This window comes from Rhineura floridana, chromosome 2, assembly GCF_030035675.1.
Source record: "Rhineura floridana isolate rRhiFlo1 chromosome 2, rRhiFlo1.hap2, whole genome shotgun sequence".
In the NCBI taxonomy this organism is placed as follows: domain Eukaryota; kingdom Metazoa; phylum Chordata; class Lepidosauria; order Squamata; family Rhineuridae; genus Rhineura; species Rhineura floridana.
Genome location: NC_084481.1, coordinates 214,462,112 through 214,487,252, shown reverse-complemented (window position 1 = coordinate 214,487,252; position 25,141 = coordinate 214,462,112). Strand labels below are relative to the sequence as shown.

At 39.7% G+C, this 25,141-nt stretch overlaps 1 protein-coding gene across 9 annotated transcripts in view; it reads right to left on the bottom strand.

Annotated features, from left to right (window-relative positions):
* The window catches only part of EML1 (EMAP like 1), a 212,413-nt gene that overhangs the window by 26,748 nt on the left and 160,524 nt on the right, over positions 1 to 25,141 (bottom strand). For all 9 annotated transcript variants that reach the window (XM_061612128.1, XM_061612135.1, XM_061612132.1 and 6 more), the window contains 10 exons: positions 21,268 to 21,397; positions 17,087 to 17,236; positions 15,819 to 15,888; positions 11,157 to 11,267; positions 9,557 to 9,652; positions 6,792 to 6,926; positions 5,453 to 5,552; positions 4,377 to 4,531; positions 2,557 to 2,682; positions 1,965 to 2,096 (listed from right to left, as the gene is read on the bottom strand). In XM_061612128.1, coding sequence (XP_061468112.1) covers positions 1,965 to 2,096; positions 2,557 to 2,682; positions 4,377 to 4,531; positions 5,453 to 5,552; positions 6,792 to 6,926; positions 9,557 to 9,652; positions 11,157 to 11,267; positions 15,819 to 15,888; positions 17,087 to 17,236; positions 21,268 to 21,397 — 1,205 coding nt within the window. The remainder of the gene's footprint in view (positions 1 to 1,964; positions 2,097 to 2,556; positions 2,683 to 4,376; positions 4,532 to 5,452; positions 5,553 to 6,791; positions 6,927 to 9,556; positions 9,653 to 11,156; positions 11,268 to 15,818; positions 15,889 to 17,086; positions 17,237 to 21,267; positions 21,398 to 25,141) is intronic.

Below are 25,141 nucleotides of genomic sequence, written 5' to 3'. Positions count from 1 at the left end.
ATAATATTCACTCATACTGTGTTTGGCTTATGCTCTACAAAGAGATCAAGTAGACTACCCAAGTTAAGGCAGACTTGGAAGCCATTATTACTGGAAGAACTGAATGAACCATCTCTATCCAGCTTTTATACTCCAAACACTATCTCTGAGGGTTCATCTAAACTAGAGATTATAACCTTTATTTCTTTCATGAAGCCAACCGTGAGAAAGCTTAGAGAATTATCAGCAAACCACCATTCTCAGGATTCTTTAGGAAAACCGTGACATTTAACCTGTATAAAACCAGTATAATTCTACAGTCTGGAGAAGAAACTGAATTTTTTTTAAAAAAATTATTTATTTATTGTATTTATATACCACCCAATAGCCGAAGCTCTCTGGGCGGTTTACAAAATATTGCTTTCATATCAGACAATACAAATCATTAAGATTTATAGGTATACATTGGATATTTTTGAAACAATTTTTTTATTATATAAGTAATTTTTATGTCTAGACGAGTAATCATTAAAAATGTCATTTTCTTTAAACAATTGCCTAGTTGCCACAGGAGACAAGGAATTTAATGCAAGTGAGCTAGTGGCCTGGCAGAGGAGGGCTGGAATGCCCTGTTTCTCCTTTATGGCCACCTAGTATAGAAAGCAAGCAGGTTGTCAGGGGAAGAAAGACCCCTCCCTCTCTGCCCAATATTGGAATGCAGCATTGCTGGAGGAGGGACAAAGCTCCTCTGTCCTTCCTCTATCAATCTCTAGCAGGCTTTGCAAGTTTTCATCTTCTGTGGGCTTATTTACAAAGCTGCCATAAAGTGCATTTTTTAAGAACAACATCATTCCTAACTTTTCACCTCTGGCTTTCAGAGCGATTTCTGCATACGCCAATGGTGGCTGTGGCCCTCCAGATGTTGTTGGGATTCCCAGCTTCCATAAGCCCCAGAGAGCATGGCCAATGGTGAGGGGTGAGGGGAGTTATAAGCCAGCAACATTTGGAAGACCACAGGTTCCCCAACCCTGACACAGGCAATACACATGAAAGGTATGCCAGAACGGACAAATATCATGGAAAAGAAAAGATACTCCCATGAAAGGCATTTTCCCCCAGCAGCTGTAGTTCATAAAGCAGTCTTTGAGTAGGCTGCTTTCATAGCCATTTCAACAAAATGTTCCTCACATGTATTTATTTATTTATTTATTTATTGTATTTATATACCGCCCCATAGCCGAAGCTCTCTGGGCGGTTTACAGTACCTAAAAAATATATACAAATGTAAAACACATCTTTTTAAAACAATTTAAACATTTTAAACAATTTAAAAACACAGGCTAAAATGCCTGGGAGAAAAGGAAAGTCTTGACCTGGCGCTGAAAAGGTAACAGTGTAAGGACAGGAATTGCTCTAAAAGTTAAGCGTAAATTATTAAATGGGGTTTTGTCTCCTAGTTCAAAGAAGCCTGAGCAAATGTAGATCTGAGTGATCTACTGCAACATTAATTCCATTTCCCCCCCACAAAGCACCTTTACACTAATATCAGAGTACCTTTAACCTTGTTCTGAAAATCTAGATCAGTGTCTCATTTACTTTTTGTCAGTCGGTATCCATTCAAGGACCAGCGTATATTACTATATATAGGTTTTGTAGGCAATGCCATGGTAAGCCACTGTTAATGGTTATATATGCAAACCGACTGTGGCTGCTTTGCTCCTCCCCTCCTCCTTGGGGAGCAACACTAAAACAGGGATGGTGGTTTGTTTCAAATGAAAGAAACCATGATCCTTGCTTAGAACATAACACTAAGAAAGGGATTGTGGCTTGTTTGTCTGCGGCATTAGCAGGAGAGAAAGAATGAGGTGGGCACGATCAGTTTGTGCATGGTAAAACATTAATGTGAGTTACCGTGATGTCTGAATACTGCCACTGTGGTCGTTCAAAGTGTTTTTTTAAAGATGAAAAAAGTATGGACGTCATACCTCTATAATTTTGTTCCAGACTGGACGATGACTGATGGCATCCCAGAGTGTAATGTGTTTGTCTTGCCCACAAGTGAAGAACTGAGGTCTGGAGGGATGGGCTGTTAGTCCCCAAAGCTCATCAGTATGACCCTTAACAAATACAGCAACATGTCTTCAGTAGATGAACAATAGAACACTGCACATTTATCTAATATTGTTATATTTTATTGGTGATAGTGGGGGAAAATGCTCTTTAAAATTCTTTTCCCTCTTCCTTCAAATCCTTCCTCTGGCCGTTCTTTTAAACCTATGTTCTCACCCATGAGATCCTCACCCAGCTAAAATGAAGCCTTGGCACATGCAGTGTTTACTAATATTTGTCCCATTGCTCTTCTCTTTCCCCCTTCTCTCCAGAGTGAGTTTGTAAGCTTTTGGGGGCAGGGTCCTGTTTCCTCCCCCACCCTTTGTTACTTGTACGTCCAATAATACCAGTAATTACTCATTCAGCAAGCCCTCTTTATAAAAACCTCTTATAATTAACAACACTGCTATAGTTTCTTCTTTTAAAAACTTTGGTCTTAAGCTGGAGTGTGCTCAAAGTAGAAATTACCTGGGTAATGGGAGAAAAGTCTCCTGAGAGGGTGCCTTGCAGAACAAAGTTCCGAGTAGTACCTATCAACACAATGTCACCTTTCCCCTCTGCAATTGTTCTTATTGGCCCAAACTGCTCTGGAATCTATTTTGAAAATTAAAAAGCAAATTGATTATCAAGCTGGCATATAGTTATTTCTCAAGGGTACATTCTCTACAGTTGTACTATATAAAATTTCTAAGAAATGACAATCCCCCCTTCCCTCCACTTATAAAAAATGCCTTGTGCGTAGTGTTATACATAAGCAGGGATGGGTCGTCACCCACCTGCTTGCCCTAAATGCATTCGGGTGTTTTTTTTTAGTGTTTCAACTGAACTCTGGAAAAGCTCAGCAGGGAACCTACCAGTGTCTCCTCCTCCTTCCCCTTCCCCAAGGCAAAAAGGAAGAGGTGGTAGTAGTGGAAGTAGAATCTTAACTAAGGCTGCAATCCGATACATGTCTACTCAGAAGTAAGCTCCATTGGGTTCAATGGGACTTACTCCCAGACAAGTGTATTGGATTGCAGCCTAAGATTCTCTTCTCCTGATTGGTTGAACAGTTGGGAGGGATATGTGGAAATATTGGGTATTAGCCAGGCTTGACAACTTCTAAAGTTTGATCCAATTTTCCACCTTCTAATGGAAAATATAATGTTAGTTTTTATGCTACTGTAAATATTCTGCTTTGCTGCGATTATCTTATTTTACTTTTTGTTCTCTCTTGTGACTCATGGTTGAAACAATAAAGACTAACTTGGATATAAGCCAAGGCAGAAAATAAGGTAGTCAGTCAAAAGTTATGGAGTCAAAAATAGAGCTGAAATGGAAGAACCGCAACAGAGAAAAAGGCTGAAAACTTTAAGTGAGCTGGAATGCCAGAAAGTGTTAGAGAGCACAGTTAGGCATCGCAGGCAGAACAAACAAGCAGCGGACCAGGAAAGGACCCAGGTGGTGAACTGAAGAATGCAAATTAATAAGTATTGGCTGGACTAGGGAAACAATCCAGAAAAGGTATCGTTGGATACATTTATATCCTTTTATTTATTTGTTTAATTTGCTAATTTTAGTTTTTTAATGGGTAGCTACTTGAACTGTAAAACCATCCTTTTTCTAAAATCATTTTCTCAAAGACTGATTAACCTGTTGCCTTACTAAATCCTTCAGTAAAAATATAATTTGTCCTGGAAAAAAGAATAGTTGGACGTCTTCTTATTCACCCCACACCTAAGTGTCATACTACTCTACCATCTATTGGGAGGTTGGGCCAGTTAGTGGGCTGTTCAGTGGAGGCAGACAGAGAAAAACAGAGGTATCAATTTCTTTATTAGTTCGTTTGGCTGCTTTTCTTGTTTTCTTTTCTCTCTCATGGTGTAGCTTCAGACACATCTTATAATTGCCCAAGATAGTTACAGCCATTGGGGGGGGGCAGATTTCGCATGGCATTGCATTCTCATACAATAATTAATACAAGAACTTTATCTTGAGGCCACTTTTCCAGACATGAGTCAGAACCATAATTTTTTTCAAAGAGAAGAAGTACTGTATATTGGACAAACATCAAGGATGAGTTCCAAAAGTATTTTTTTTAAAAAGTATCATCTTCAAAATAGATGTATTACATGCCCCTTCTGATATTACATTATATTAGCCTCAGGACGCAGGCATCTACCATGAAAAAAAACAGTAATGGCTTTTGGAATATGGGGGCGCGGGCAGAAGACTTGCCAGGATTCACATTGCAAAACCTCTTTCCAAAAAGAAATGCTAAGAGATCACTTTGAAAAGACTGGTGACATCACCTCAATTTTGTGAAGTTTTTGGTAATTTCCATTCCAAGATATTAGCTTTCTGTCTTTTCCACCTCCAGACACAAGTGTGCCATCTCGTAGCATACAAAGTGCAAAAATGCCACCTTCATGGGCTCCTTGAACTGCAGAGCCTATTCTGTTGGTACCTAGATACAGGGAGAAAAGAAGTTTTTAATAAAGCAATATAGCTTATTTGGTCATTCAGTTATGTCTCTCTTTACTGTAGCAAGCCTTTATAGTGGCAGCTCCTCACATGTGCAACTCCCTTCCTACAGAGGTACATCTGGCCCCATCCCTTTATAGTTTTAAGTAGCTGGTCAAGACATATCCATCATTGAAAGATGCCTTTGGCCTGGAGCTATACTGACAGGTTTTAAGTTGGCCAGTATGTATCATGACTGATGTATCATGGTACATGGTTAGTGTAATCTTTCAGAATTTATTTCTCCTATCTTTCAAATGCATCCACAGAACTTGCTTAGCTGTTTGATTTGTTCAACTGTGCATGCGTTAAGACTGGAACATGCAAGGTGCATGCTATTGCAGTCTAGGTCTATGTCAAATATTCTGCAACTGACTATTTTCTTCCTGAAAGGAGAGCTTTCAGGTGACTGAAATGTTCCTTGAATGCCTCCTCCAAAATCTTATTTTTCATGCCTGTTGCTACCCCTTGTGGCAGCTATTTTACTGCTATTAGCACCATTTTCCCAGTTATCACCATCATCATTAGCTGGCTACAAAATCCCAACTAATCAGTAATCACATAGCCAGCATGATGTCATTATTAAACCACATAACCAAATTGATTTGGCCAGGTAACCCAAGATCACCTCACAAGTCAGGGCAATGCCTCCTGCCTGCACATAGAAAAGCAAAACACTATTTGCCCCCCTCATGCCTTTGATTATTAAAAATTAGTAAACTTTTTTTCAGGGGCAACAGTGTTTACAGAATGTACCACTCCCATCCATTGAGTCTGATTCAGCTCTATTTTAGTTTCTTTCTAGGAAAAACTCAACAAGCACTTGCTTAGGTCTAGGATAAAGAATGGTTACCATTCTTCTTACCTTTTCCCCATACTAAGATGTTTCCGCTTGAGTCTCCTGTGATTGTATCACCGTTTTCAGAAAATGTCACACATAAGACAAATTTTGGCTTTTCTTGTTTCTGCACAGTAAAAGATTTAGCATATTTATAATAATCAGAGTGGCTACATCTTTATTGCATATTTTTAATCAGTTTAGACAATTTCAAAACTGTATCTTTATGTTTCCACCATAGGATAAAAATCAGGAGAAATAAGTAACACTCAGAAGATTACAAGTTTTACATATTTTATTAGCACAAGTTTAAGAATTCTTAAAGTGAGGAAGTTGCATTAAAGGCTTTAATGGTGTAGTATGATAACCATTATATAGGTTTTATAAAGTATATTAAATAGAATACATTGCACAAATGCCTTATCTGTGTACTATTACAGTTACTGAATAAATGATGACAAAGCTCATCACCCTTTAAGAAGATGTTCCTTTAAATCAAAACTGCATTTTAAATATCGGGTCATGGAATAAACAGTTTTATTATTATTTTAAAGCAGTGGCATTCCAGATTATTTCCCTAAAATATGGAAAAAATAATCACATTCCACATGCTTGACCTGGAGTCAGAGAGCTACCTTAGGTAGACCCAAAGTGTTCCACATGCCAAGTTGATTTTAGACATTTCTCTTGGTTCAAAAAATGTTGAGCTGTGTGGCTTTTGAACCCTCCTCTCAATTTGAAGATAGTTTGTCATGCAGCTGTGGTGGCAAGCTACACCTGTTTTCGACACGTGGCCCAGAAAGTTTCCTTGGGCTTGTGGAATGACAGAGTTCCTTAGATGTTGGCTATATGGTGGGCTACGCATTGTAAAGTTACCTGCCTTTCAAGAATGGCAACCGATATTCTAAGATGCTAGAAAGATACAAGTCTCACTATCAGGAAGAAAAAAAAGTGTGAGGAAACAGAGCCATCTTCATAATAGTAGTAGATAAGGTTATGTGTTCACCCAACAATAGAGAGCAACAAACTCATTTTTGGGAACCATCAGTATAGGAAGGGAGAAGCAACACATGAGGGAGCTGAAGATCTGTTCCATGCCCCTACTCTACAGGATGAGGTGGAAAGGAGTGCTGTGGAAACTGACAAAGGAAGAGGGTGGCAACAGTAAGTTTTTGCTATGTCTAAAGTCTAGATCCTGTGGAGGAATCCTGACAGCTGTAGCTTCTAATGTCATTGTAGCATTGTGACCTGACAACACTGTGAGAGAGAAGGCTGAAGTTTAAATATTGATTTGAACTAATCAGCCCATTCTTTGGCTGTAGGCTTCTAGAACATATGTAGCCCCCCAAACATAAGCACTTGTTACCTCAAATAATCCTTGCTTTTTAATAAGAGAACTTCCTTCAAGTGTCCAAAAATAAAGGTGTGATTTTCCACACGTAACTATTATATTAGTGTCTGTAGGGTGAAAATCAGTGGCAAATACTGCTTCGTTAGAGCACTAGAAGGAGAAAAAATATTTAACATTTGAAAACAGACATGACAATATGTTCACAGACAACATAAAGAGTACCATGTTCATATGGTGAATAAGTTCATATGCCTTGGAAGCATAGTAAGTGCATTGTGGATTTTTAAAAATTGAAATTAATTTTTATAGGTATGGGCCAATTACTTAATGCAATTACTTAAGACTCCATGTCTTAATAGGCTATAACTTTTTATTTATGCAGTAGCTTTCCAATGTTTTCTAACAAGTTCTACTTAGAAGTAAAAATAACAAAAATTAACCTATTAGAAGAATAGGTCAGGCAAAGACATATATATATATATATATATATATTCTAATTTAATCCTCATGCAGACTCGTGGGGCACTTTTTGGCCCCAGGTGCACTTTTCATGGTATAATTTGCCAGTCTGGGCTCCTACTGGGAGGAAGGGCATTGTATAAATTTAACATATAAATAAAATTAAAATAATTTACACATAAGTAGACCTATAGGGATGTCCTTCTAGGACTTTGTCACAAACTGTCACCTGTACAATGTCCTCAAATTTCAGCTAGTTACCACTTACAGTTTTCCTTCTGGAAACAAAACACCACTGGGAACCAAAAATACCCCAGAAATTGTAGTTTACTCAATATGCATGGAAATGAAGCCAACGTATGCTGCTCAAAAAAATTCTTTCTCCTCTGAATAAGTTCTTTTGCCCCACCCCCAAAAGGTCTCTGGGTGACAAGGTGATCCCATCCTTTCACTGGAAACTTCATGGGGGTCCAAAATATATCCCAAAGTCAGCTAGTGTGATTTTTTATATTTTTTTGCTGCGTCTAGTTAAAAGACTGACAGCCAGTATAGCGCAGTGGTTACAGTGTTGGACTATGACCTGGGAGATCAGGGCTCGAATCCCCACACAGCCATGAAGCTCACCGGGTGACCTTGGGCCAGTCACTGCCTCTCAGCCTCAGAGGAAGGCAATGGTAAACCACCTCGGAATACTGCTTACCCTGAAAACCCTATTCATAGAGTTGCCATAAGTTGAAGGCAGCCCATTTCCATTTCAGTTAAAAGACTAGAGTGATCCTGCACTGACCTTCCAAACGTTCACAGCCATCAGTTGGAATTAGGTATGTATGGAGCCCCCTTTCCAATGTCAGCATATTGGTGCCTCTGAACCCTACATTTTTAAGGATTATAAGGATTTTATGGGTATGTTTATGTATGGTTTTGTATTTTTAAATTTCTGTATGGTTTTATGTATGCTGTGTGTTTTTAAATCTATGTGATCCACCTCAAGACCCGCATTCCGGGTGGGAGGCGAATAACAAAACATAAATGTAATAGCAGTAGTAGAAGTAGAGACTTGGAAGAATTTAGCAAGGTTTGATGAGAAGATAAGCTTTAATGAGTTGTATTGTTTTCTCCACATCCACTCTACCCACACACAGTGCATACATTTGGATAATCTGATCTTGACTTAACAAGTATCTTCCCTCCTCCCTTTTTGCTTAACGAATTAGCAAACAAATTAGCAATTTCAGTTACCCAAATTGCATTTTATTTATCAAACAAAATGTATATACCATGTGACTGTAAAGAAAGTCTAAGCACTTTACAAACATTTTAAAACTACTGATAAAACAGTTAAAAATAAGTAATTAAAAATTAAAACAGCAGCAGACTAAAAGATTAAAACACATCAACATCTATGTGTCTAGATAGGCTTACCTAAACAAAAAAGTTTTAAGCAGGTGCCGAAAACAATACAGTGATGGTGCCTGCCTGATATCAATAGGCAGGGAGTTCCAAACAGTAGGTACTGCCACTCTAAAATAACCATTTGTTACAAGTACAGAAAGAGTATTATTGAGGCATCTATAAGAGTGCCTGTTCTACAGATCAAAGTGCTTGAGTGGGCATATATGGGATACGGTGGGCTCACCAGTAACCTGGTCTCAAGCTGTTCAGAGCTTTATATACTAATATAGGTTTAGCTCCTCTTTGCCATGCACTCCATTCAGTATACAAATTAGCATCTCCTGCTTTATAACCAAGCAGGCAAGTGCATATTTTACAAACACATAACTGGTTTGGCCCTTTGCCAGATTGATTTCCTATGTTCCTAGAAACTATCCCATATTCTGCAATTCCTTCTTCCAACCAGCTCTTACATTTGCTTCTTGTTTTGCGTTCTGCTACCTACCAGTATTCTAGCTTAGTTACCCAATACCTTGCAAGCAATTGCTCATTTTGTCTAGGGATTGCTCAGTTTAGTCTTTCAGTAAACACTGAAGTGCAGGGGGGCAGGAGCCATACCAAGCACAGTGTGCTGTGCACTGAAAGAAAACAAGTTTAATAACTCAGGTAGTACCTGTAGCTACATCAAGAGCCTAGGTGTTGCCTCTCTGTATAACTCCCATTAAAGAAAAGAAGAACCTACCAGGAAGAGGTAGGACTTTATGCTCTCTTGCACTCATGAAGCCCCTATTCCAAGGAAGAAGAGCTTGCTATAGCAGGACTGGAGGTTAGCAGCAATACTCACAAGATGTTAGCATGAAGATGACAACATGAAAACAAACAACTCTGTGGGTCTCAAGTAGCACACAAGGAATCTTACTGAGAAATACCTTGACATCAGCTAACTTTTCTTCTCTCTGCCAGTCCCACACTGAAAGCACATGGTCATTGGAGTCATCCACTGAACAAAGGTTACTCCCTCCATTCTGAAATAAAACATGAAATATTCCACCAGAGGAACACACCAAAAAGTGATTAAATATCATCACAGATACTACTAGGAAACTCTGTTCTCCATGTCTCTCCTTATGTAGCCAAAACAGCATCATCCAGACAGAAGAGGGAATTAGCAGTCTGAAAGAACTCCAAGACATGTATGAGCACAAAACATATTTAGAAAAAAAAGGCTAAAGGGAAGACTTAAACAGCTCAACGAGGACTGAGCACTGGGAGTTGGATGGGGGGAATGGACAAGCAATGGGGCAGGAGTGGAAATGCAATGGAGTGGATGGAATACTAAGCAGCAGCACTCAACGTTACAACATTTTGTTGCAGGTGCCACTTGTCACTTTTTAACTGTAAATTGACTAATACCACTGATTCTCCAGTTATGGTTTTGAAGAACTTAAGAACTTCATGGAGTCTTTATGTAGAAATGGGTGTAGAGAGCAATAAAGTTGGAGAGACTTGGAGCCAAGCTAGGTGTGATGGAGTAGCTATGTATACATTCAGTTACAAACAAGATGGTAGGAATGGGTCTTTCTTTTTTTTTTTACACACACACACGATACACACACACACATACATACATATATACAATATATGAAATGAATGTGCAGATGACGGGTGAGAGTCGCTCCAAGTAACTTCCTCCCAGCCCAGCTCCAATACCAGAAATGAGCTGGGTTGGGAAATAAATTACTTGGTGCCCTGAAGGACAGTGAGGAAGGTGGGATGGGAGGTATGGAGGGATTCGTTCCCCTCACCCACATAAGAAGCAGTCCCACCTCCTGCGTTATGTAAGAACATAAAAGTGCCTGCTGGATCAGACCAGTGGACCATCTGTCCAGCATCCTGTTTCCACAGTGGCTAATCAGAAAGCCTGTGGAAGCCTGAAAGCAAGGCCTGAGCACGACAGCACTCTCCCCACTTGTGATTCCCAGCACCTGGCATTCAGAGGCATACTGGTTCTGGCAGTGGGGGTAGAACATATCCATTGTGTAGCCATTGGCTAGTATACATTTATATATATACAGGGCAGACATGGGAATAAAGAACACATGACTGCCCCATAACTAGTTTGGCCCTAAACTAGAGGGGACAAATGAGGCGACTTCTTGGCCACATATCTGAACAAACAGATCTATTACCAAGCAAGTCAAAATTCCACTTCTAGGAGTGGTAAATAAGACGTTTGGGAATTAGTGAGATGCAATTCTTCTTCTGTTCAAACCCTTGTTAATTAAGAATAAGATTTCACTGAAGCAAAACTAATTGACCAAAACTAGAATCAAATAAAATAGTATTTGATGCAACGCACTAGGAACATCTCCAACACAACCCACACTGAAGTCAATAGAAATTCCGCAAGAGGACTTACATTTGTTTACAGAGGAAGTTTTCCCAGTGCGTTGTGCCAATAGATCTTAGATTTTGAAACTGTACAAATGGCAAAAAAGTGCTTCAACAACACATTAAAATATCACTTACTGATTTGGAAAACGCAATGCAAGTGACAGCCCGGTCAAAGAACCCCATCCCAATGACATGCAGCGTGTTCAAAGTAACAGAGTCCCAAATGCGGACGTGGGGCAGCAGTTGCTGCAGAAATTGAAGGAAATAAAAAGCAACAGCTGCAGTTATTTTTTTGGGGGGGGGGAGGAAGCTGAGCATAATCAGAGTGTGCGAAAATTCCTGAAAATATGTTTTAGTCATATTTAATACATCTTCTGTTCATAAAAATATTTATTTATTTAAACTTTATAAACCTCTTAATATTTTAAAAATCTTTTAAGCAGTGTACAATATATATATATTTAAAACTCATTAAAAATACAGCCTAAAAACAGCATTATAAAAAATGAATTAGGAGATTCATGTGGGAGAAGAGATCCAATTATATATTCCAGGTAGTGAGATGGTGCACAGCAAATGTCATTATTAGGTCATTTTTCCAAAGGCCAGCTTTTGTTTAAAGCAATCAATCCAACGCATGGAAAACAATGTATTTACTTTAAAATATACCTCATTCAATTCAAAGCGCTCAAGGTGTAGTAAGCAATTAGTGTTGGGTTATGGCTAAGACACTAAGGCTGCAATCCTAACCCCAAATACCTGGGAGTAAGTGCCACTGAATCAACAGAAATTACTTCTGACTAGACATGGTTATGACTGAGCTGTGAGCTGCGAACTAGGAAGTGCATGGTTCAAATTGCAGAGTCTCTGGTCTCTGCCAAGAACTTGCTAGATAGCTTTAGGCAATCTGCTCTCTTTCATCCTCAGCCTTCCAGCTGCAATATGGGCGTAATCTTGTCCAAACTTATAGGATGGTTGTAAGTATTACTGAGACACTGATATAAGGATGAGCACATTACTCTTTCCGGTCATGTCACTTTCTCAAGTATAAATTCGTTCAATTCTGTTTCTGTGTTAATCTGTGAATTTAAAGTCACATTTAAATAGTATATGCTCCCCATATACTCCCTTACAATATACATTTTTAAACATATTTTGATAATTTTTCACCCCAAAATTAGGTCACAATAGTCAGAGAAGTGCAAAATCTGATAGATAACTGTGTTTCAAGTTGCACATTAAGTCCTGGTGGTGTGGATTAGGTCAGTTCACACTGGAAGAATCTGCAAAGATCAATTCCTCAGGCATCCCTACATCAAAGATCCAGTCCTTGAGATATTGGAGGGGGACATGCCCCCCTCCCCAGCTAGAGTTTATAGAAAGGTATGGGTGGCAAGCATGATTTGACAATAAACCCTTATGAAGCTCCCAAAATGGTACATTACAAAATTATTTAACATTCTGAGTACTTCACTTTGCCCTTCAACAGTTAGCTAAAACCAATAGGTCTTACAGTACTTCCCAATCAAAATTAACGAACAGCAGATCCAATTTGCATTTGGTGTTCCCATCTATGACAACTAATGGAGCTTTAACAGAATTATATAATTGCTGCAATGCACTTTAGAACCACTAGAGAGCAATCTTGGTAAACATAACAGCAAAGTGCAAAAGGAACTGACAGAATATATGTGCCTATTGATAACTGTAGTTCATGTTGTAGATAGCCAGTTCATCTATAAGAAAGAGAATCAGTCACGGTTCTAGCCATGCAAAGTCTTTATAAATACTGAAAGGATTAGCCAGAATTGTTCTTGGTCTTTTTATTAATAACGACATAAAAATACACAGTTTAGAACATTATCTGCAGAAGTTTTTTGAACAATTAATTCTATACTCAAGATTTTGTTGACAAAAACAAGATAACAATTGCATCTCCATACCTTCAGGTTTTAAGGAGCGTTTAGGAAAAAAGAAAGCTGCAACCACTGAATCTTGCTACTCCAAACAAGCAACTATTTATTGTTATTAAAAAATCCCTGAAGTTGATAGTCTTTCATGTTGATCCTTTCCCATGTTCCATTTTAAACATGGTAATTGTAGTATTTGTTCTAACATTGTTTAGAGAGTACAAACATAAAAGAGCCCTGCTAGATTAAAACAAAAGCAAATATAGCCCAGCATTCTGTTTCCCACAGTGGTCAACCAGGTGCCCACAGGAAGCCTACACAGACAGGACATGAGGGCAACAGCCCTCTTCTGCCATTTTTTCCCAGTGACAGGTATTCAGAGGCATGGTGCTTCTGATCTGTATATAGCCATCATGACTACAGTGCCTATGGAAAATGAGATGCTGCATCATTTGGTACCATCAAATGAGCCTGGAAATTAAAGGTACAGGTATAGGTTTGTGTACACACAAACCACGAGCCTTCTCTTGAATTAATTGTTGTGCTCATTTCTTGTTTTTTCTGTCATTCATTCTTCCCTCACATATTGTTAATATACAAATTTATAGACCATTTCATTGTATAAAGCCAATGAAGTAGTATACAAGATAAAAACAGAAGGCAACACACAAACACAAGCTCTAAAAACAATAAAATCAATTCAATACTCTTAAAAAACAATAAAACCATCCATACAAACTATAAAAACAACAAAACAATTTCATCTGATCTAAAATTTCATCAAGTATTATGAGCCTGACATTGTTAATGCCTTATTTGCAGTTCCGAGTCTCTTATTTGTTTCAAAAGTGCAGATGCAATATGAATAATGGGTCCGCTATGGCTCAGTCACATTGGCTGTATCCACCAGGAACCATGTGTGCAGTACTGTTTTGTGCCATTGTTGTCCAACATTGGAAGAAGCAAAGACTACCAGTGTTGAAACAATGATCCTTCAACATCAACTTCGCTGGACCGGCCATGCTGTTTGAATGCCTGATCACAGTCTTCCAAAGCAGGTACTTTACTCCCAACTTAAGGATGGAAAACCAAATATCGGTGGACAGCAAAAGAGGTTTCAAGATGTTCTTAAAGCTAATCTAAAAAAAGTAACAAAAGCATCAAGAACTTGGAAGCCTTGGCCCATGAGCGTCCCAATTGGAGGTCGGCCATTATGAAAGGTGCTATGGACTTTGAAGAAGCGCGAGTACAGGGCGAAAGGGACGAACGAGCTAAGCGGAAGGCACGTCAAGCAAATCCTCATCGTGACCATCTTCCATCTGGAAACCTATGTCTGTGGGAGGCTATGTGGATCCAGAATTGATCTCCACAGTCACTACAGACCCACTGTTAAAGACCTTTTCCTGGAAGACAATCTTACTTGGCGACGAGTGATCACCAATGAATGACTGTTTTGTGGAACTCCCTCCTGGGGCCCTATTGAACTTATGGAATTAATGTTTTTAAAGCTTTTTTTTAAAGATGTTTTTAATGATGTTTTCTTTTAACATGTTTTTAAAGATGCTTTGCTTTAATATTTTATAAAGTCTATTTTTATGATGATTTATAGTGTTTTTAGTGTTTTTGTTTGCTGCCCTGGGCTCCCTACTGGGAGGTAGGACACGATATCAATTTAATAATAAATAAAGCTTGGACAGGTTCATGCAACCACTTCTGTGCTGGATCCTTGCCCTTCTTGGCTAATAAAAGCTAGCAGGCATGGAACAGCCGGCTGGGCCAGGGAAGTGATTTATACCTCTCTGTGAGAGGGGGTGGTCCCTGGCTGCCTGAAAGAGGTGGTAGTGAGACCACTCCTGAAGAGATCCTCCCTGGACCCAGAAAATCTTAATAACTATAGGCCGGTAGCAAATGTTCCATTCCTAGGAAAGGTCCTTGAACGAGTGGTGGCAGGCCAGCTCCAGACACTCTTGGATGAGACCAATTATCTGGATCCATTTCAGTCGGGTTTCAGGCCTGGTTTTGGCATGGAAACAGCCTTGGTCGCCCTGTATGATGACCTCTGTCGGGAGAGAGACAGGGGAGTATGACTCTGTTGATTCTCCTTGATCTCTCAGCGGCTTTTGATACCATCAACCATGGTATCCTCCTGAGAAGACTGGCTGAGTTGAGGGACTGCATGGCGGTGGTTCCGCTCCTACTTGGCGGGTCGGCTTCAGAAGGTGGTGCTTGGGGAACATCGCTTGGCACCCTGGACTCTCCAGTATGGGGTTCCGCAGGGGTCATTTCTGTTCCCCATGCTGTTCAACATCTACATGAAACTGTTGGGTGCGGTCATCCAGAGCTTTGGAGTGCATTGCCATCAGTATGCTGATGACACCCAGCTCTATTTCTCCTGATGAAACACCTCTCCCGATACAAACCCACCTGTACACTATGCTCAACATCCAGTGCCCTCCTGCAGGTGCCTACTCGGAGGGAAGCTGGGAGGCTGGCAAGAAGGGAGAGGGCCTTCTCAGTGATGGCCCTCAAATTATGGAATGATCTCCCTGATGAGGTGCACCTGGAGCCAACACTGTTCTCTTTTCGGTGCCAGGTCAAAACATGATTCAGTAGAAAAGACAATCATGCTGGGGGGAAAAAGAAGGGAATAGAAAAAGAGGAAGACCAAATGACAGATGGATTGATTCCATAAAGAAAGCCACAGACCTGAACTTACAAGATCTGAACAGGGTGGTTTATAACAGATTCTATTGTAGGTTGCCAGTTCCTGGGGTATCCATAAGTCAAAATCAACTTGAAGGCACACAACAACCACAAGAAGCACATCATAAAAACTACCACGTTTCTAGGAAACAAAATTTTGAACATGAACAATAAGTTGACTTACTTTTCCATCCTTAGATGTTCCTGCAACCTGACCAGTTGCTATGGTGATCCTGTCAGGATGAACAGCTAGGCTGGGGGGAAAAAGCCCTTCTGTCAAATTGCATATTTACAAGCACTGCTCACAATGCAAGCTAAAAGAATTCTGAACACTCTGGACTGGATGTTTTCTGAAACATTTATTGGAATGCACATGGAAACACTCATTTTCATGTCTAGTATTTAAATACTAGCGTTACAAAGACAATGAAGGGTGCAAACAATTACAGTATTTTGCAATTGCTTTTCAAAAACAATTTAACTTTCTATTCAAATTCGGTAATTTAATTTCCATGACCAATGCTCAAATTTGCCCCATCCCAACCCACACTATCCTCTAGTACCAAACAAATTTAAACACTAAAAGCATAAACTATGGAGATCTAAAGGTATGATCACGTCAATACTCTTTGTTCCACTTCTTGTAATCATGCATAGCTGGTAATGAGAGCTGCTGTGAGGTATTATCTTATTTACTGTATTGTTATTCAGCTTTCCAGACAATTGTCTTCCAAAGTGGGTAACATCAATTAAAGAAAAAGAAAGGAGAAAGGCTCTGTATCAGGCTTACAAACTAAAAAGACAAGACACACCAGGAAAGGAGGTACTCCACTTGCTTCTGCAGTAGCAGAGCAAGAGGAGTTGGAGCCGAGTGTTCTTTCAAGGTAGCAGTAGGCTCCATGAAGTCACTCCTTCTCTGGCCTGTGGAAAGGGCCAGGTTGGGCTCCCTATTTCCTTGATGTTAATCCTAGGGGGCAGTAGTGTAGCTTTCCCAATGGTCCTAGGTCCTCTTTCTGATAAAGAAGCTCCTTTCTTGCTCTCCAGCCCCACGGGAGTAGTTAAGATTGTGAGCTGCTAGCCAGGAATCCCACAATTTAAATATCATTTCAGCCATAAACTCACAAGGTTTCTAATCAGCATCAGCAACATGTAGTAGCGGGGTGTACATTTGTTTTGGAATGACTGAAAAAGTGAATAAAATGGGACCCATTCATTTCAACTTTTAATTCCATTTCAAAATTCATGCCATGAATAATGAGTAAGGTATGAATAAGTTCATTTCTGTTATCCCATTCCTACTTAGGCATTGCACTGTTGGAAAATCAAAATAACACAATGTCAGTGAGTCCAACCATGCAGGTCCAGCGCCCCAAGGGACGGCACTGTAGTTTAGCTGTCACCAAGTAAGCTTATCTAGTTTTATTTTCAAGTTATCACTGCCAAATGGCTTACCACTTCACGTCATCATTGTGACCAGTGTAATGTCGCTGATGCTGCTCTTCAACATTGTACAATACAACAACCGACGCAATGAAATACACAGTTTCACCTGTTGGTAAGAGGTACAGGTTGCTACGACAGTCCCGACCCCTATAGCCATAGCTGGCATCTTAGTTAAGATGTAACAGTTCCAAAATTATGCAACAGTTCCAAAATTGTGAGTGGCATTTAATGTGATACTTTGGGCCCAATACTGTGGGGTCCAAGATTCTTGGAGTATTCACCAGTTTGTTTTTCAGGAGCATCTGGTGCTGTTTACACCAGATCTCCAGTGAAGTAACTGACCATTGTTCCATTTCCTGGTGAATTGTGGAGAGATATTCCTTTTCAAGGAACAGGCTTTCCCTGAACATTCTTTTGCACTATGTCTCAAGTCAACAGACATGGCATGGAACATCAGATCTGGTGGCTGGGAGTCCTTCCTATAGGTTGAAGTGAGTTCAGTTTCAAGTGGCAGAAACAGCTAGGCTGTAGTTGCTCAGAGTCTCAGGGGGTCTTAGACCTCTTACTTTTCTGGGAGCCACATCCCAGCAGGGTCCCCATGACTCCAGCATCCTACGAGCCAATCAGCATGAAAGGGGAGTGTGTTGGCCACTGAGAAGAGTCTTCTAACATGCTTCCTTGTCCTTCCCTGCTGATTGGTGCCAATCAGAAGGAAAGAAGGAAAGTCAACCATGGAGAAGACTCTTCTCAGTAGCTAACACTCCCCTTTCATGCTGATTAGCTCCTAGGGACATCTGTTGTTGGGGGAGAAGGCATTAACAAGGGTAGAGAAGCAAAAAGCAGCATTCACGTCTGGCTAGATTATTCTATCATCTTAGAAGATTGTATAATCTTAGAAGAGGTGGTGGCTGTGAAAGGGCGAAAGGGCTGTGGGCGAAAGGGACGAACGAGCTAAGCGGAAGGCACGTCAAGCAAATCCTCATCGTGACCATCTTCCATCTGGAAACCTATGTCTGTGGGAGGCTATGTGGATCCAGAATTGATCTCCACAGTCACTTACGGACCCACTGTTAAAGACCTTTTCCTGGAAGACAATCTTACTTGGCGACGAGTGATCACCAATGAATGACTGTTTTGTGGAACTCCCTCCTGGGGCCCTATTGAACTTATGGAATTAATGTTTTTAAAGCTTTTTTTTAAAGATGTTTTTAATGATGTTTTCTTTTAACATGTTTTTAAAGATGCTTTGCTTTAATATTTTATAAAGTCTATTTTTATGATGATTTATAGTGTTTTTAGTGTTTTTGTTTGCTGCCCTGGGCTCCCTACTGGGAGGTAGGACACGATATCAATTTAATAATAAATAAAGCTTGGACAGGTTCATGCAACCACTTCTGTGCTGCATCCTTGCCCTTCTTGGCTAATAAAAGCTAGCAGGCATGGAACAGCCGGTTGGGCCAGGGAAGTGATTTATACCTCTCTGTGAGAGGGGGTGGTCCCTGGCTGCCTGAAAGAGGCGGTAGTGAGACCACTCCTGAAGAGATCCTCCCTGGACCCAGAAAATCTTAATAACTATAGGCCGGTAGCAAATGTTCCATTCCTAGGAAAGGTCCTTGAACGAGTGGTGGCAGGCCAGCTCCAGACACTCTTGGATGAGACCAATTATCTGGATCCATTTCAGTCGGGTTTCAGGCCTGGTTTTGGCATGGAAACAGCCTTGGTCGCCCTGTATGATGACCTCTGTCGGGAGAGAGACAGGGGAGTAAGATTGTATAATCTTAGAAGGGGTGGTGGCTGTGATTATCATAAAAGAAGCCTGCACTTCTGAATTTGCCACTACACTACTGAAAAAGAGAGTAAGTTACTTGCAATGGATTCTCCTACCAAGTGAGGAGATGGGAAGGCCTCTATTTCAAGCAAGAGGCTGGAACTTTCCCAGTGAACAAGTATGGACAAATCTGTCAATTTTGGTTTCTCTCTGTTTTTTGTTTTCCCAATCTTAAATCCAGTTCTACACATTTCCACATTGGTGTAAATTTTTTTTTTTAAAAAAAAATACTCATAAAAATCATCGGCATTTTAGGGCAAAATTCTCCAAATATACACATTTTTGTATGCAGTTTTACACAATATCCACATTTTTGCAAAGCAATTTCCCTTATATAACATATTTTTGTATATCATTTTCATCTTTATGCATATTTTACCCTAGTATACAGATTTTTTTAAAAAAAAACACTTCCTGACTGAAAAAGGCTGGGAGAGTCCCCTGTCTGAAACGCTGGGGAGCCGCTGCCAGTGAGCATAGAGTATGCTGGGCTGGATGGACCAGTGGTCTGACTCAGTATAAGGCAGCCTCGTATGTAAGGTTGGAAAAGGAGGCCTGACCGTGCAGCTCTCACCTTGCTCTGGCTGATGGAATGGCTTCAAAAGGACAGGAAAAAGATTAGAAGCTTTCATCCTATCCTCTGTGCTGACCTTCATACTTGACAGACTTTTACTAGCAATATGAATAACAAAATTCGCTCACACAAGGAGAGGGAAACAGCCTGACAAGTAGGAAAGGGAGCCTGTTCCAGGCCCAAGAAGGAAACCCGTGTGTGTGTGTGTGTGTGTGTGTGTGTGTGCGTGCACGTATTTTAAAAAAGATTTTAATCTTTTTTAAAAAAGAGATTGAACTTGAAAGCTTTTAATTAAATAAAAGATCTGACTCTCTTAAATAAGGTATTTCATCCAGAATTTCGAAACACTCAGACACACCCAGTGACTCTGCTCTCAGCCACATGCCAGAAGCCTGTGCAAAAAGAATATGCCTACTTTCTTCAGAATTGGGGTACTCTTCTTTCTAAAAATTCAGTACATCTGGCTTGTAGTTTTGAATCCAGTTAATTCAACATGTCCTTTTAATTAATTTTTTAAAGACCAGGCCTTTTTGTTTGTATCATGTGGTGCCAAACCCATGGTACTTCTGCACTGGAGCTGGAAGCCTCACATGTCTGTCTATAGCACACAGCAGGGGTGGAGAACTGGAACCTTAGCTCCCCCAACCCTGCAGGCCATGTTTGACAAGTAGGCAGAACCACCCACCTGTCAATCACCTTACATCACAATAATGGCAAGGTCACCCTTTTGGGCCACACAATCAGCTGATTGTATTTGCAAAGAACTGTGCACAAAACTCATTGGCCTGAAAACACCTGATGTCAGGTGTAGGACAGATGGGCATAGCTTGGCCAACATGGCCAGGCAGGCCAAATGGTGAGACCTGGCAGACCTAATTAGGCCTGCTGGCTAGAGGCTCCCCAACCTTGGCACAGTCTGGCATTTCTACTTTTGTCTTCCGTTTCACATGGCATAGCTAGACTCTAGAGCTGGAGTTGCCAACATCTCATCTGTGAATGAACTGGCACCCTTCATGGCTACGCCTGGTATCTATGAAACCTCGGCATATTCCCGCCCCGCCCCCCACTTTGTCTTTAAATGGTGATGGTGATTACTACTTTTCACAGAGCTGAAGGAAGTTGGAAAAGTGACCAGAGAGAATGTGCACCCAAGGCACATTCCAAATGTGCCCATGGACCCCAAAAGGTTGGCAACCCCTACTCTAGAACACTGCTTCAGATCTGTGTAAACATAAATTATCCAGCATTGACTTGAGCATAGAACAGAATCTTAAATATAATTCTAGGAGCAAATAAAAAGAAGGAAGCTAGCATAATCTGTCTTTCTGGGTAGAAGGTGACAAAAATGATGGCTGCATTTATAAGGTTTAAATGGTTTTAATGAAAATCGTGGTACTTTTTCTAATAATTGTATTCCTTAAAACCGCAGATATATATAAATACCCTTTGATAAGTCAGTAACGGAGCAAAGCTGTTTAAATACATTATAATTAGTAACCATAGCACCCTACTTTTCTGTAATATGCCTAATTTAATCGTGTGATAATTAACTTGCTTCAAACATAAACCTTCAGGCTACATTTAACTGAAACCTTCCTGGAGCTGCTTAATGAGATAAATATGTGAAGTTTCATACTAACGCTCATTTGATTGCTTTATTGGTGAAATTGTGATAGTTTCCAAAAATAATCAAGATGCCTGCTTAGATTAATAACCTTCAGAGATACATTTTAAACAACAGAACCCAAGAAATAAGTAGCTTAACATGCCACCATCAAAAAAGGATACACCCATTCCAGTTTTAGCCTTTTGGTTGGCAGTTCTGCTTTTGCTTCCAAATTGTAAGATTCCACTTCATCTTTGGGCATGTACATGGTAACAGGACGTCCACGCAGAAACATTTTAACATATCCTTCCTCTACAGAAAGGTCAGAAATATTAAAAGAATTACACACAGAGAGAGTTATCAATCACATATTTCATCATCTATCCCAGTCCATTAATATTTTGTCTAATGATATTTTCAGGTTATATTGAGGGACGAATAGTGTCTTTCCCCCCCAGCAACCAAAGCTTGGTTTAATTAGTTATACGCATGAAGTTCCTTTCAGCTTTAAATCTCTTTAAAAGACTAAGGAAGAAACCCCAAAGATTACAGTTAACACAAAAATGCCACTTAAAATTATTTTATTTATTTTCATTGCATATTTACATCATCTGGATATCAGCATCTATGATTTTTAACATCCACTGCATTTTAGTGTAAAGACAAACAATTATTAAAAGAACTATGCTGGAATACATGTAAAAAAATGAGCAAGTTTTAAAACAGAAATAGCAACAATGACAACACAGAGAGAAAAAACAAAAGAATTACAGATCTGAGCTCCCTGACATTAAGTAAACATGATTAACACCAGAAATACTCCAGTAGATGGTGTTGTAAGTGAGGTATCCATGCAAGAAAACATTAATTTAGTAACAGATCTGGAAGTACTGACTTGGGGACTTCATGGGGCTTAGAAAACTGGATGATCTAGGAAATGATATGATGGTCTGACTAGGATTTTTAGCAAATGGCAAAGCCAAATGAGGTTTCTTGTGAACAGCTGGTGAAGCTTTTCGAGGTTCAGAACTTGCTGTCTCCTGCTGCTCCACTGGCAGATCAAGGGATCCAGCCTTGTTCTCATCCAAATCAGGCAGTTTTGGAGTCAATGATACCAGTAGAGTTACTAAATGAAATAATCATGGATGTAAAGAAAATGGAAGGGCAGAAGTAATAATGTTATGTAAATCAGTGAAAGAATTTAGGTCTACTAAAGTACTACTAAGGATTGTCAAACACCATTTTAAAAAAGCCACAGTCTTAGAATTTAAAAAAACAGGTAGGGCTTTATTTTAATGGACGAAGCAACAGAATTTATATGTTGTCAGTCCAGTTCCAATCAGAATTCACTAAACAACATTACTAGCTAATAACTTAACAGTTGTTGCAGTGATTTGCGATTTGTTTTTTTTAAACCAGCAACGCAGTTTTGACAGGAACGTATTTGCAGTTTAACAAACTTGAAACCCTTTAATTTTTTTTTTAAGGAAAAATAAAAAGCTGTGCTGAAGCAAACACATAACTGCAGGCTTAACATTTGTATCCCAGTGCAAAGCTGTATGTTACACTTGATACATATTGTTGGAGATACTTTGAAAACAAGCAGTTACTAAAGTACTTTCCTGGTGTGCATGAAAAAGGGAAGTATGTAATGATTAGCTGGAATAATGGTAGAGTTGTATGGGCAGTTACAGTTGGCTAAATTTCTACCCCTACATCAAGAAGCAAAACACACATCTGTACTTAAAAGTGATGGACTATGTAGCACATATCGAAAGCTCGAGTGTCATACAGACTACAATTCACAAACCATTTACTTATCAGAAACTATGGGACTAGTTAATGTTAAGGCCCAGTGGTGATGTAATGCTGCCAGTCTCCTAAGCATGGTGAGAAGCCTGGGAGCCGGATGTGAGTTTATAGTGGCTGACCCTGGTGCAAATTTTGCTCCTATCCTTCCATAGTGTTAATGAAGATTGAATGTTATATCTACACCAATGCTAACCATGGTTCTGCTCACCAGGTTTCCAGTCTTAATCAGGACTTAAACACAAGGCAGATTTCAAAGCCTAGTTAAGAGGGATAATCAGGGTTAGCATCATGCCGGTGAAACCCTAAACGAGTGGTAGTCAATGTGGTGCCCTTACAGATGTTTTTGACTACAACTCCCATCATCTCTGTCATTGGCCATGTTGCCTGGGGCTGATAGGAGTTGTAGTCCAACAGATATAGAGGGCACCACTTCAGCTACCCCTGCCCTAAATCACAGTTAAAGCCAGGGAAGAAGGGGTGACTTGGCACTGGGAAGGACAGGAATTGTCTGACTTCTAATTCTCAACCACTGGCAGGGCTACATCTGCACGGGGCCCATGTGATTTGAGGACTAGATTTTAATACGAATGTTTGCTACTGTATTGTTCTTCTGGAATATATTATATATCCACTTAGGTTAAACACACAACCACTAATTGTACGATGCATGCAAACATTGTGAAACAGTTGCCTTTGGGAAAACTGCCAGATTTCTAATCTGATCCTAACATTTACTATGCAAGCAAATAAATGCTTAGATGGATGAGCAGCAATTATTGCATCACTAGATCACTACACTTCACAACATTATACTTTTATTGCTAGGACATTACTGGTACAAATGCTTAGAATCAAGGTATTGAGCTGTGGAAACTCTAGTCCTGAGAACACACAATTAGCCTAAACAAACCTTGCTATCAGTCACATGCCAAGAATGAATAACAATCCTTTCCAGGCAAACATCTAGCTAAATTTACTGTCCAGGCCATCATTTTGTAACAGGTATATGGAATTTATATATATTAATTACACTATTCTGGTAGGTTGATCTGGACAGTGACATGTCCTGTACCACTTTGAATAGCTATGTAAGCTTTTCTGCTTTAGTATTCAAAGACTCATGAAGAACAACAGATGGCAAGTGTCTTCGAATAACAAACTGCAAGAGAAGATACTGGGTTATGGAAGTGAAGCCACTGGATACAAAAACCAATCGTTAAACTTTAAATAAAGCACCTGCAGTATTACTGTAATACTGCAAGAACAGCTTGCAAACAGAACAGAAAAGTAACACTGAATGCCATGAGAATGGCAGAAAGCTTGAGACCAGCATCACCTCAAATTACTTCCATAAAATGTTGCAGAATTAGTTGTATATGCCTTGTTCAACAATATGGTTCATAAGCACAGATTAACCAATGATTAAGAATTTAGCCTTATATAAAATTTCAGAGATGCAGATTAATGGCAAATTAGTTATGAATAAACCATTTGTATAATGCAACACAAATCTGTTTACACGAACAAAAAATGTGCATAGATTACAATTTGGTTATATGTTAATTATTAACAAGCACTCCCAACATCATCCATCAAACCTAATTTGACATTAATATAGGGCTATATCCAATGGTATCCCTCTGCTCATGGAAAGCTCTTTGCTCCAAAAGAGGCTTCCATGAACAGGAGGAGGAGGAAGGTGATTTTTACTAATTCCTCCTTTCTGCTGCAGTCTCCTGCACTCCCTCTAACACTATCTGGAGACTTTCCCAAACCCTGTGAAGCAGATTCAGAGGAAGGGGTGTCAGGGACCTGCAGAGAAGGAAGAAATCAGTTAAAATTGCTTTCCGCCCACCCATTATTATTCATATATGCCTCTGGATCCAACAGCCTTCAATGAGCAGAGGGGCACAACTGGATACAACCTAATACGTTAACAGCATTGAAATATCTGTTAGCCACTGCACATTGGTTGTTGGCAACTCAGGTTAAGTCTATGATCTACCAGGGACAATTCAGGATGTGAACAAGCACTGCAATACCACTCTAGAACCAAATGCTTTTTTAGGAACACATTAGGATGCTAACCAAACAAACTATATAGAGCAGGCTCTATCACATGGCTTTTCAGTTGAAGTGCCAAGCAACTATTATCACACAATGATACATTCATGTGTTGCCATATAGCTCTCTTAACTTTTGTATCTTTTCATGACCATTCATTTGACCAGATCAACTAAAAAT